Raw genomic sequence first — 13806 nt, 5'->3', positions numbered from 1 at the left:
GCACCTGGGCTACTGTCCTGCACATGCGCAAGAATAGAAGGATATTTGCGGAATGGTGTAAGAGCAGAGCTAAAAACAGTCATTCCCGTTGGACCTGTCGCACAATGGAATAGTGTAGTGTTTTTGAACGCGTAAGACAGTGGTTCCAATTCATTTTTAATAAGTACGTTTTCTTGTCTTGTTTTAACAAACAGATAGCTCGCCCATCATTTATCATTTATTCTTGGGGGTGCATGTACCAATTTAGATTGCATTTAGATGTGTTTGAGCCACAATTATCGTTTAAACCTCTCCCTCCAAGACAAATTCTTCACTCTTTTCTTATTCTATTTATCCGACAATTACCTGCGCGAAACTGATTGAATATTGCCTTCAGGATGTGAGTTACTATTTCGGTTGTATTCTAAGATGTTTGGATGCAAAATCCGCCATAGAAAAGCATTGAGGTTAGGCCGGGGCAGCGCTGAGCCAGAAGTTTGCCACTAAACTTCAATGGTGCGCATGCGCAGAAATTAAGATCGCACGTCTTGAAACGCCAAGAAAGAACGCAAGGTTTTCGCATATAGTGCACCCTTTACAAGAGCACCTCAACCCTAATCCGCTTAAGCAGTCACAGATGGCACTCACACCTCGACCAGACGTGACACGTAAGGCTCAAGCCCTTCAAGGCGACACGCTAGCAGCTGGCGGATTGCCTACAGTGTCGTGGGCACTCCGACGTTGCCTTTGTGATTTCATTTTAACTGCACAAAATTTCCACTGGCCACAGGATAATGGACAGTTTTTCAGCCAAGGCATGAAACAATGGCAGTGACGCCGTTGGTTACGGATACTACCATGCATTGTGAAACGAAAAGTGTAGAGAAATCAGTGAATGGTTATTAAAATTTGTGCACAGTGCTGCCAAGTATTGCAGATAGAAGCCCTGCATTTCCGGTGGCATGCGCACTGCCTGGGGTGGGCCACCGTAATGATTTATTATTTCCACGCGTAAGCAAGATAGCAGATTGTCAGCGATTCTCGAACGACAGCTAAAATCTCTTCTTCATTAAAGAGCTTTCCCTCTCTCTCTACTGCAGGTAGCATCTCTGTCGGCTATTTTCTTTCCCCACAGGTGGCCTTGGATGCAGGGCATCATTTTGAGAATGCCGGTGTCCTCTAGTGCCAATTAGGGTGACCTTCGGGTTTAACGGTCACCCAGCTGAGGTGTCCTATGGGCTCAAGGAACGATTGATGCTTGATCAATAAACGCACTCTGTGAGAAAGGCATTCGGTGATAAAGATGGATAAAGACTCTGTGATCAAAAACTTACACCCGGGCAACTCATTTTGCATGAACTTGGAGAACAGTATCAATGTTTACGTATATATAGGAAGCATATGTTATTGGATAAAGTAAAATATACCAATACTTGGCCTCTACTGCCTCTGGCTTCCTCATTGACGAGAGTGTGCACTAAAATCTCCTGCTATCAGATATGGTCTAAAGTGTGAGTTTAAGATGTGATTCGAGATAAACTGAGCATACTGTTATGGTCTTGCAGCTAAGAAGTATGCAATAGGCCGCCGGCATTCAATGGGTTCATTGGCGCATTGGCAGCCTTATAGGCGCCGATGATATATGAGGAAAGGAATAGTTGTTTAGTGTTTAACGTCCCAAAGGGACTCAGGCTATGAGGGACGCAAGGAAAGGAAAGGTACTGCATAACTGGCAGCCTGGAGTCGCGCTCTCAGGCAGTGTTGCCCGCCTGCGAATCCAGCTTTCGCCGAATATTTCGCGCTTAGCTATGCTGAACCACCAACACCTTCCAAGTAGAGCTACGCTCGCGGAGACTGCTTTTAGTCCTCGCATCCTCTGTCATTAAAATGCGGTATTCAATGCAGATAAAACAACTTTAGTTTGTCCTTAGTGTCCAAAACAACAAGTCTGCAGAACATAAGTTGGCAGAAAATCATCGCTATTTTCGCGACCATTGGGGAAAAAATTTAGCTTTAGCAAAGGTAATAAAGGATTCCACCTGGATAAATCACATTGAAATTTGAACACTTACTCCACTGCAGCTTGACTGCGGGCTCAGGCATGCACCCCTAGTTCAGGTTGAAGAAGCCGACCAAAGCATCACTGTTCCGTGATGCCACATCAAAATAACCGATGCTGCAAGACAAAAAAAAAATAGTATAAGCAACTTGTGGCAAGGGACCACCGAATCTCTCTAGGACGACACAGTAAGTAATTCTCGGCTTCACATTTCCTTTCTTCAAACATTGTACCCGAAATGGGAGGGTGCTGCCATTTCATTTATTCCTAAAAGAAGTTCGCACGTGTGGGCTTAATTCACTAAGTTTTGTTGTGAGTGTAGTGTCCCATTTCGGTGATTGCGTTGCCGGGTGAATTCACGGCTACTCCCTTATTACGCGATAGCGTACACAGTTCGTTCGGCCGAAAAGCCGTCGGCGTATTAGCAGTGGGCAGCGCGTGTCGGAAATAATCGGGGGCTCGGTGAAAATTTTAGCATGTCAATTTTTGGTTGTAGTGAATGATGGTTGATTGGTGTGATGTAATGAACTGAATAAAGACAAAAAAATTGGAAAATGGGGATTCAATAGTGTCCCGCTGCGGCGTCTTTGTGGTTAGGGGCGCTCGGCTACTGATCCGGATTACACGGGTTCGAACTCGACTGCGGCGGCCATGATTCTATGGAGACGAAACGCAAAAGGCGCCCGTGTGCTGGGCGATTTCAGTGCCCGGTAAAGATCCCCAGGTGGTCGAAATTATTCCGGAGCACACCAATACTTTAATATCCATTTCAAAGGCGTCAATATGCTTATAATGACAAACAATGCTTGGTAATGCTAATTAAGAACATTTAGAGCGTGTCAAATAAATGAAGCAATTCAATTACCACTACTCAGAATTAGCAGCCAATGTTTGGTGATGCTAACTATCGGTGTATATCGTCGCCCTAATAAAATAATCTGGTAAAAAAAGTCCCATCAGCATCAGATGACATACCAAACGGCGTACGCTATCACGTCTACTCATAAGCGCAGCATATGAGCCCAACATTTCTTCTAAACAATTAACTATGAAGAATGCAGCTCCTCGGAGGAAGCCGGCTAATCAAGGCTTGGGGCGGGTTGCCACATCCAAATGACCGATGCTGCTCGAGAATATCATGCATATCAACTTCACTATATAAGCACCTCGCGAAAGTTTCAGAGAATATAGAAGCATACTCGAGACTATCGCGCTTAACACTCTGGCAATTTCGTACCTTTTTTATTACCATAGGCCCCGAAGAGTGGGTTGGTGCAGTCATAAGCAAATGTTTTAGTTTATTACTTGGGCTAGCTGATATAGTTACTAACGTCGATTGGAGTAAAATCTTCCCGAGGGAGTCGACGCCGACGATCGTGAACTGACCAGTTGCAGAAAACAGTCGCAACACCTCGACAACGGTAGTGTTCACAGGAGGCATTATGTCTTAGCATACAGCTTCTGTTTCTTACGTTGCTCATACACCAGAGGAACGCTGGGTTCAAGTGTTGTAGAAAAGCATTCCATTGAGTCATAAATCAAGCATTTGTATTCTAGTAAGGCTCTCTTCTTTTTATACTAATACGTTCTGTCCCGGATTTCAGGTGGGTGTAGTTGACAGCCTATCACCTTTTCTAGACGATCACGTGTCAAGGGTGCTATTTTAAAGCTTTAGGGGCAGCAGTATTCGTCATGAAGAACAACTTTCACTGTGATAGTCATATCAGTCAGGTCTGGTGTGAGGACGTAAACACGTACTTATCGAAAGCGATTGGGAGCTCAAAAGATGTAGCCGGGAAAACCGGGGCACAAGCAACAGAATCAATTTCTGCATTAAAAAAATTAGGGACAATAAATTAGACTGAAGCAGAGAAATTGCATTATTTACGAATTTATTCCAATTATAACTATCTTCCAATACTGAGTCCACTGTCTTTAACACTCTAGTGTACTCCAATTCTAATTCTATTCTAATTCGCACTACGCAACTCTGCAAAATGTGTCACATGGTTTGCCCATCTTGCGTGAGATCCCAGCACTCGCTCTTCGAGTCGTCAACAGCGACAACCATTTAGGACGCCTGGACGAAATAATCTGGAATTTTTATTAGGGTCGGGGGGGGGGGGGAGCTAAAGGCTGTCAAGCACGCCAAGCTTGAGGCAGGCCATGCGATCTCGCCTGCAAAGCGTGAAGAAGTGTGGCTGAAAGCGTGACATCTGTGTGTGAAACTGTAGCACGCCTAAAACAAGAGTGCAAAAGAATTGCCAACAATCACGCTTGGCAAACGCTAAGCAACGCGCCGCTCACTCATTCTTAGGAAGCGCAATTTTTAGGCGTGAATACGGATCACGCTTAGAATAAGTGAGGAAACAATCGCCACTAATGCTTTAAAAGTTTGAGCAAACAAGTCATACCAAGACTGGGGGACAGAAAAACAGTGACATGGTTCGAAGGCGAAACAGGAGCAGAGGAGACGAAGTCGTTATATATGTTAATTGCTTTTCAGGCGCAATAACGTGCTGGAGCATACAGTATGAGACAGTCATGATTTAAGCCCCTCAATAATAAACCACGTAAATGTACAATGATTTATTAAATCTGATGCTCCTTCGGTGACACACATAATTGGGAAATAAAGTTCCAGGAAACAATGCTTCAGCCACATGTTGTCCAGCTTACAATATAGAAGCCACTGGAGTAAGACCTAAAAATTAGTAAATTTCCTTTGTGCACTACTACGAAGACCCAGTAATATGAAGGACGTTATAAGGGTATCACAATCTCAATTTTCATGGGCGAGAATTACAGACACAGCAGTCTATAATATTGGTCTAACAGTCTTTGGTTCGGCAATGCGGATCAAAAACGCTCCCTCCAGCGTCATTTAGCCATTGCCGAGGGAGAGCAGCCACGGCTGAGGTCATGAACACCATGAAAGCGAGCAGCAAGTTGCAATGCCAGGTTAAAGAGATTTAGCAAAAGCAGTCCTGTTTTTAGGAATACCAGGTTTGTTTGTAGGTTAGGTTCGAAGCAGCTCTGAAAACTTCGAGGAGTTGCACCCTATGTGACTGTCACCCGGTGTACTCTTGAATTGCTCTCCTCTTTAAACAGGGGAGACGGAACACGATGCTCAATTTTCTCAGTACGCATCATGGATTGGGAATAGTAGTATCCGATTGATTAACTAGTAGTTCTGAATAACAGGCAACAAAACCGGATAGCCCACTAGGCTTAGAGGCAATCGCAGGGTGCAGCACCGTCGTGCTTATGGCTATTACAGTTCTTTCTTGCGTGTCCGACCAAAACTGGTTTTATTTGGTTCTTTCGGTTCTGTTATGCCTATCATGCTGTCATGCCTGAATAGTTAAAAAAGTGCTACACTAGTAGCAGTTTATTGCAGCCGTGGACAGGGCATGATGCCCGATGAGACAAGATCTACGAATGCTTGCCTTTGCTGTTAACAAAAGCTGGATGCCGCCTCGCACAACAATCAGAAGCTGGCCGAGGGCATCGCTATGAAAGTAGAGAGATGAGCGCTAGGAGGAACTAATGAGCGAAAACATCAGGATCAGAGTGCTACCCCCGTCTGATGAAACGATTAGAAAGACTCTCATCACGCAGAGCTCCGAAATCGCTGTACGATGCCGAGCGCGGCACCTAGCTCGGAGACGCGGGGAAGGCCAGTGGCGTTCCAGTAGCACTGAGACCTGGCGAATTCTCTTTGGAAGTCGGCGGCTACCAGGTATTATTCATACCCTTGAGAACTTAGTAGAGGGCTAATTCAAGCACAGAAAATGTCCGTGTCAATCAATCACTCAGTGCTTTCCAATAAATATTTGTAAAAATTGCATTTGTAATTCACCCAATGTAAGATGCATACACATTACAGATTGTAGAAGAACTGCTTGCTGGGCGAGTTGGTGCATAGCTTCCTTGGTATGGTGTTGAGCACACAACGAGATGAACACAGGAAAGAGTAGGCCGAAAGACAAAGCACAAACGCAACTTGATTTCCGCTAGCCAACCCGGGTCTAAAGCGTAACAAAGCGATCGCAAAAGGTCTTGAAACCTGCATACCTGACGCCAAAGGTCTGATCTTATGTACCTGTATATGCGCTTCAAAAGCCCCACTCTTGGTTTGAGGGGACTGAACAACGCACTTACATCTTCAGGAATGAGACCCTTCCGCAAACAGAAGGCGATGTACCTGGCACGGCACGTTGAGCTGACGATGAGGTCCACGCAGGCAGTGACTTGGACAGGCGAAAGAGAAACATTAAAAAAAGGGCCCTCAGTGCTGGTCAAGTATTGTAGAAGAACTTCAGGTACATCGCATTCTGTTTGCGGAAGGGTCTCATTCCTGAAGATGTACCAAGAGTGGGGCTTTTGAAGCGCATATGCAGGTACCTTTGGTGTCAAGTACGCAGGTTTCAACCTTTTGCGATCGCTTTGTTACACTTTAGACCCGGGTTGGCTAGCAGAAATCAAGTTGCATTTGCGCTCTTTCTGTCGTCCTACTCTTTCCTGTGTTCCCCTCGTCGTGTGAGCAACGCAATACCAAAGAAACATTACAGATATAGTCGTTAGCAGGTAAATGCTCGTCCAAGGCTGTTATCTCACTGCTGCAAATTGCTCATTGGAACACACCGCCAACGCTCCACGACACAGCATGCAGCGCAGGTGGCTGTGCCATTTGGCGTACTTAATGTAGTAGGTTAAAGTGTGGAGAACTTCTATGCGATCTTATCAACGTTGACAATGTGACCATGCACCGTGAAGAAACCCTTCGCAGATCATAGAGGGTTGAATCCGTTATCACATGCAACACGTAAAAATTGATTCAGGCTTGTTTCACGAGGCAATGAGAGTTTACAAATCAGATGTTACTTATCTATTATTACACATGAAAAGCCTGCCGCTTCTTAGAGTACATATCATACCACAACCTCTGGCTATAACAGGCAGGCTTTTATCCGCAGACCAAAGAAAACACCACCGCTGCGTTGCAGGTCATACTGAGCGAGACTATAAATGCATAAGCCGGTTAGGAATGCTCCTCACATCGCACTTACTTTCCGCAAGGAAACTGCTCTTGACACCCTCCGATGGCGCCCACGTGACAATTGCACTTCAGAGGCACTGGGCATCTGCCTCCGTTGTGTTGATTGTGGCTCTTTATTGAACGCAGGACGTTGCTGCTCCTAAAAAAGAAAAAAAAGCAGTAAGTCGCTGTTAGAACAACTCCATAGATATAGCAAACAAGAATCAGATCAAGAAAATGCACTTGGCTTCCTGAGAGATGTTTACAGATAGAGTAGGGTCCTTCACGTTTATTTAGGCAGTGACTATGTAGTGGCGAGCTTCGCTCAACCGAGATGAGAAGAAAACAAAAGCAACGTTTAGTTATATAGAAGAGGGGGCAGGAGAGAACGAAAAAATTACAGAGGTACATACAACTACTAATGTGCTATGAAGGTTAAACCATTGACATTCTTTTAATCCACCCAAAATTCCACTGTAATCTGTCTTTCATGCACCATAATCCCCTAACCCATCTTAATACTACGGAGACTATTCTTAATCGAGCAGAATTCATAATCTTTCCGTATAGGCGTTCCATTTTACACAATCCCATGTTTTTAACTGTAGGAGATAAGACACAGTCGACCCATTTCTTACTCCATTCGCTGTAAATAGGTTCGTGGATCGAAGAAGTGAACGACGGTTCAGTCCGCTTTCCTTTTGAAGCAGAGTTGCGTTTAAACAATTCACCGACCTCGCCGATCGCGAAAGCAGTTCTCGCCTCTATGTGGATAGCTGGCAGTTCCATTGCATAACACTGAATAACGAACTTTCGACGTTACCGGGCACACAACTCTTCTCGAAAGCAGCCGCAAAGCAGCGGTCGATTATTACCGCTGTTTTCCTGAAGTAACATGAACGCCCTTGCCATTCGATGCTTCAGATACTACTTAAGAGCTCTGGTCTCGAAGATCCAAGAGCATTCGTTCAAGCTTCAGGAATAAATTGACGAGATTACACTTCTGGAGGGCTGTCTTCTTGAATGAAAGCAGCAACCAAGTCTTTCTGACACGAGATACTCCGCATTGGAATCACTGTATTCTATGCCATTCGCCTTCTACTTTCTTTTAACGGAATACTTATCATCAATTTAGTCAAACTAGCCTGTTTTGTAATAAGCCAAAGGTCGCGAACGTTGGCGCTCTGTCAAGCGCTGCTGAGTATCCCCCGGCTGACATGTCCGGAATATGTCAACAGAATGTAGATACAGTCTTAAGGCACTGCACACTCTAGATTCACCTTTTTTTGCTTGAAAAGCAACCTGGTTTTGTGGCCTATGGTTTGTATTCTGGCCTCGCAATGTAAAAGGACCGGGATGTATCGCTTGAATGTTCGAAAGAAATATTGTTTTTCATTGATAGCGCGGTGGTGGCGTACCGAAGACCTTGAATATGAGCATTTTATGCCCCTGGCAATGTGTAAAAATGACACACCCCCCCTCCCCCCTCCGTATCCGCCTCAAAATGGATGGGGCTATTTTGGGGCTGCTTTCTACCACGGGCTTCCATACACTGTGGCTGGTGCGATGGCGAGGGTATGGCTTGTAGACATCTAAATGAAGTGCCGCGAATGACGAGTTGCTGCGAACTCACAGTTCGGAGCAGACAGGCTGACCCTTGAGCCAGAGAAGCCATTGCACCGAATGTGGGAAGTGAGATGGCAGGGTCGAGCTGAGCTCGCCTCGCCATGAGGAGGAACCTGCAACAGTGTAGAAGCGAAGTGGTCAGAGGAAAACCAGTGGAACCATTGGATAACAGAGTGGCACGCCACGCGACCGTAATCAATTGTGCTCTTAAACGGGTCTACAAACTGCTCACAAACTCCGCCTTGATAAATAGAGCAGCTGCTACAAGGTCCTATCAGACCTCTCAGCACGTAGCGTGGAGTGGGAGTTTTCGATTGGTCGGCAAGTTTTTCCTGTGAATTTTTCATAAGGATTCAAGAAGGAAGACCGCCAGAGTGTGTCTGGCATTGATTTTTGTTAAAAAGAGCACCTTCACTGAGAATTAGGGACAAGCACTTTTGTTTACTTGGGTGCCAATACTTAGCGCATGGCTTGGAGCATTAGAGAGAGCTGCGACTTCATCTGCGACATATGAAAATGACTGAGTGGGTGCGGAAAAGAATGCCATAGGCCCCTAGGATGAGATGTGCTGGCAGAGGGATGTCACGAATTTCTGATAAATGCAATTACAGCTTCTTTGTAAACACAGCAGGAACGGGCTTTGTTCGGTTAGTCAGCTTTGTTACGCATAAGCAGCTAGGAATATAAGACCTGAAATACAGCTTCAAGAACATCTTCAATGTTGAAGCACTGAAAATTGTAAAAAACCACAGCCGAGACAGTGCAATGATGCCCAAAGAGACAATATCTACAAAGGCTCTTTAACGTCGCTAACGGCAGCTGTATGTGGCCCCACACAAAGATGAGTAGGTTACGAACGCACCCCTAAGACCTGAGAGGGACGGAAGGTACGAGGAATCAGTTAGGGAAAGCCTGGAGGAAAGCAGTGGCACCACGTAAAGCATAGAAATCTGAGGACGCCTAGCGTGCTGTCCGGCTTGGAGGTCCGGGCGATGCCGGCGGCAATTCCAGCAGCCAAACCACCATGCAAATACCCACGGAATGTTTTCAGCCACCCACTATTTGTTTCTAGTGTGCGCTCTACGGCTTTCCTGTAATATATTGTCTTGCATGTACTTGGATGGGAGGTACAGAGCTGATTTCATCACTATGCACTGTCCACTGAAGCGTTGAAAACACCTCCGTAAAGATGAGTCCGGGTTATGCCACGCAGCTTATAAGGATTCCTTTCTATCGGTCAATGCCTTTATGCTGCATACACATTATTACAGATAGCGGCAAAAGAGAAATACTATGATGAAGTAATCAATGTCAATGCCAGAAGTGCTCTTCAGAATATAAAGTTACCGCCCTGCGAAAGACCATGCTTGTTGGTATACTCATGTCCGCTGGCGCATTTAATGTAGCTGGATAAGACGTGAAGAAGCTCAGCGAGACTTTGTCTGCCTGGTCAAAGATGTGGCCATGCATGGCAAAGAAGCGCTGTGGAAATCATGCACAGTCTATGCGCTTTACGACCTGCAACACGCAAGTGAGTGAGTCTGACTTTCACGAATGAGTGCCAGTCACAAAAACTGAGCATGTTACATATGTATTGCGCATTAAAAAAAACAGTGTCGCTTTCTGCGGTGCCAGTTTTGCTGCAGTCTCCTGCTTTATATATTACGCAGGCCACTTTACCCGGAGACATCAGGAAACGCCACCGCTTCTTCGCAGGTCACACTGAGTGGGACAGTGAAAGCACAAGGCCGTCTGCAATGCATCTTACACCAAGCTTTCTTCTGGCGAGGAATCCGTTCTTGACGTCCTCCGGTCGCACCCACAAGACGACTGCACTTCAGAGGCGGTAGGCACCAAGTCTGCGTTGTCTGGACACGTGGTGTCGGCCCGCACGATTCCGCTGCTGCATCGGAGCAAAGCGATGCGTCAGTGTTAGAAAGACATGACACAACAGTGTGAAGTCGAATTAGGAAATTTTCCATTGGAGCCCTTTCATTAGAGCTCCGTTTGCTGCGAAAAATGGAAAAGCTATTGGTATTGCATCTCCTGGGGCAAATCCTTTCATCGAAGCTAGGCACCCATGGCGAACCTGAAGCTCAAAAATAACCAATGCAGCTAAATTGGTATACATGGTGTACGCGCTTCCCTCGAGATAACGTTCAGCCGGCCGATATGTCCGATAAATGTCCGTTAAGATTTTGTGCAAGTTACGGAGCATAGTCTCATTTTTTGGTGCTTGCAGCCCACGGGATGAAATTCATGAACGTAGAAATCGAAACTTCAGCAGCAGAGTCAGTCAGAAGGGTTGCCTGAGGTCACACTTACTGTGCAGCTTGTCAAGAAAGATAGTTGAATCGATAGCAAAGCACGCCACGTGACGAGCAATGCCCGTGCACCTTTCAGTCAGATGTGTTGCTGCTTACGTAAGCTTACGTATGCACTTAAAGCCAGCACACATCACACGAGCACGAATCGTCATCACCTAGGTGTGCCTGCTTGGTTCCGATAAAAGTCTGTTCTGGAGTCTGCAGACTGCCAATGTCGATAAGTTGACATGGCTTCTTTTGCACCTATCGTTGCGTGTATCACCATACCGGTGCTAAGCAATGTCACCCAGTTTCAGTCTATCTAGCGGAGAGTATCTGACTTTTATTGGGGGTGGGTGAAGCTGACGGCTAAAACAGCGTGCATTTGCACTTTACTGCCGTGACCACTGTTCTGCTGACTTTCGGCTTTCGGATTCCATATTCCAAATTCGCATATTTTCGGCAAAATGCAAAATGCTGTTTTGTGGCCTATGGATTCCGTGCTCGCCTCACAGTATGAAAGTGCTGCTTTCGATTATCCAGAGCTTTGGAAGAAAGTTCTTTTTAAGTGATGCCACGGTGACGACGTGGTGTTTTTCATGACCACTTTTGTAGTACACGACTCCGAGGTTGGTTGCCAATGAACCTTATAATACTGAAATTGGCTTACCGAGTAGCTGAACATGCCATGAACTACGGGAATGCATAAGAATTCCGCCCCTCTCTGAAATTTTTTCTTACTCTGATTTCTAATTTTTTATATCTTTCGCCTGGTCGGCCATCACACAGTGTGGCTGCTGCGATCACAAGAGCCTATGTGTGACCATTGCGATCAAATTCGTTAAAAAATTGTGGACAAATGACGAGCTGCAAACTCACAGATCGGGTCGAGCACGCTGAGTCATTAGCCGCTGAATAAAGCCATCAAACCGATTGCGGGAAGTGGGATCGTAGGGTGGAGGATGGCTTCCGAAAGACACCGAACCTGCAACAGTACAGAAGTGAAGAGAAGAAAGAGGAACCAATAAAACTGCAGCGAAACGTGCAGAAGTAAAGAGAACAAAGAGGAATCAATGGAACCACAGCATCCGGAGTGCTAGACAATGTGCCCATAAACAAATGTACTCGTAAGAGGGCCTCCAAAGTCCTCCCAAACTTTGCCTTCTTAAGTAGAGTGCAGGCAACCATGGCGTGATGAATCTCATAGTACGCAGCATGGAGTGGGAATAGTAGTGCTCAATTTGTCGGCTCCTTAATTCTTCACAACGAGGCTATTCGGTAGACTGCCCGAGTATATCTTTGCACAGACCTTTGCTAAAAGGGGCACTTCTACGGAGAATTAGGGACAAGCACTTCGTTTACTTGTATGGCACTACATGGAGCATGGCTCTGATCATAAAATATAGCGCTTTCTCATAACCCGTGACGTGTGACCGAGCGGGTACAGGAAACAAGGACGGAGGCCCCTAGGCTCAGACGCGCTGGTGGTGCGCTGTGCCGAATTATTGGTTATTGCGAATGCATTTCCTTTCCGAGTAACTTTGTGAAACTGGCCTTTTTAGGTTAGTCCATCTTAGGGGCCGGGGGGTTAGGGGCCGAGGGCCATGCCAAGCCACAATTTCTGGCTTTTTTTCCTTTGCACCCTCACCATGTGTACATAGAAAGATAAATTGTTATGCAAAAGCAGCTAAGACTATCATGCCTAGAATACATCCAACACTGCGTGTAATGCTAAAGCATTCGAAGCTGTAAAATACGCCAGCCGAGGCTGTGCGTTAACCAATGAGACAAGCTGTAGGAAGGGCCTTCGCTAACGGCACCTGTGTGCAGCTGCACACAAAGGCGAATCTGCGGCCGAACATGTCTCCAACACTGTAGAGGAATGGGACGTACGAGGAGTCAATCACCAAAAGCCTCGGGAAATGCACGCTGCCGAGCTTGTAATATGAGGCGGCTGAAAGCGGCGGCACCACGCACAACATCGGCGAGAGTAATATGACGTCAGCGCTCTGCGACAGACCATGCTAGTGCTGCGTTGCAGGTAATACAGAGTGCGAATGTAACAGTGCAAGGCCGTCTGCAATGCATCTTACTCCGGCCGGGCTTTCTTCCGGCGAGGAAGCAGGTGGCACCCACATGACGACTGCACTTCAGGGGCACAGGCCACCCGGCCCTGTTGTCTCTTCTTTGACGCCGGGGTGCCGCTGCTGCATAGCAAAAAAGCAATGAGTTAGAAAAACTTCACACACACACATTCCAACGAAGAATTGAATCAACCAACTTTCGACCACACCTCTTCACTGATGTCTACAGCTGGCGCAGAGTCCTTCACTTCTGCACAGGCAGTGAGTGCATAGCTGCATGCTCAGCACCGCCCACCGGCGAAAATTTACCAGAGTTTAAAGCTCGTAGGGATCGTGTAGGTGGGTTTAGTTACATTATAATTGCAGGACAGGAGCGCGATAATAAAGAACAAAGTAGATTTTGAGTAACTGACACATGAGCAACTCGCATGGCGCGTTGCGAGGCGGATATACAATGCATTAAAGCGTGGAAGACATATCCAGAGCAGGGCATATATGAGCGCTTGCAGCCTTTAAATATTCTAAAGGCTTTCAAAAGAAATGGTTTCTCACTGCCTAGAGTTCGTTGCGCTGCTTCTCCTTATATTCTTTAAGAGATTTGTCTTGTTGCCAGTCAGCATAAATAACCACATCACCTGCCTGGGCGTGTGCGCCCTGTGCATGCGTGTCTATCCTCCGATAGTCTCTTGCGAGCACGACTTGCACAGCGCA

General features: G+C 46.1%; 1 protein-coding gene across 1 annotated transcript in view; it reads right to left on the bottom strand.

Annotated features, from left to right (window-relative positions):
• Window positions 1–2010: 2010 nt before the first annotated feature.
• LOC144100516 (uncharacterized) overlaps window positions 2011–13806 on the bottom strand; it is a 33761-nt gene continuing 21965 nt past the window's right edge. The window contains exons 12-17 of the mRNA XM_077633447.1: window positions 13105–13218; window positions 11891–11996; window positions 10474–10608; window positions 8713–8818; window positions 7111–7239; window positions 2011–2155 (exon numbers count right to left, since the gene is read on the bottom strand). Of these exons, the coding sequence (XP_077489573.1) occupies window positions 2141–2155; window positions 7111–7239; window positions 8713–8818; window positions 10474–10608; window positions 11891–11916 (411 nt within the window). The 5' untranslated portion in view covers window positions 11917–11996; window positions 13105–13218 and the 3' untranslated portion in view covers window positions 2011–2140. The remainder of the gene's footprint in view (window positions 2156–7110; window positions 7240–8712; window positions 8819–10473; window positions 10609–11890; window positions 11997–13104; window positions 13219–13806) is intronic.

Source organism: Amblyomma americanum, chromosome 8 (genome assembly GCF_052857255.1).
Source record: "Amblyomma americanum isolate KBUSLIRL-KWMA chromosome 8, ASM5285725v1, whole genome shotgun sequence".
NCBI classification, from domain to species: domain Eukaryota; kingdom Metazoa; phylum Arthropoda; class Arachnida; order Ixodida; family Ixodidae; genus Amblyomma; species Amblyomma americanum.
Note: the sequence above shows the minus strand (reverse complement) of the source record. Positions and strands in the feature narration are given on the sequence as shown.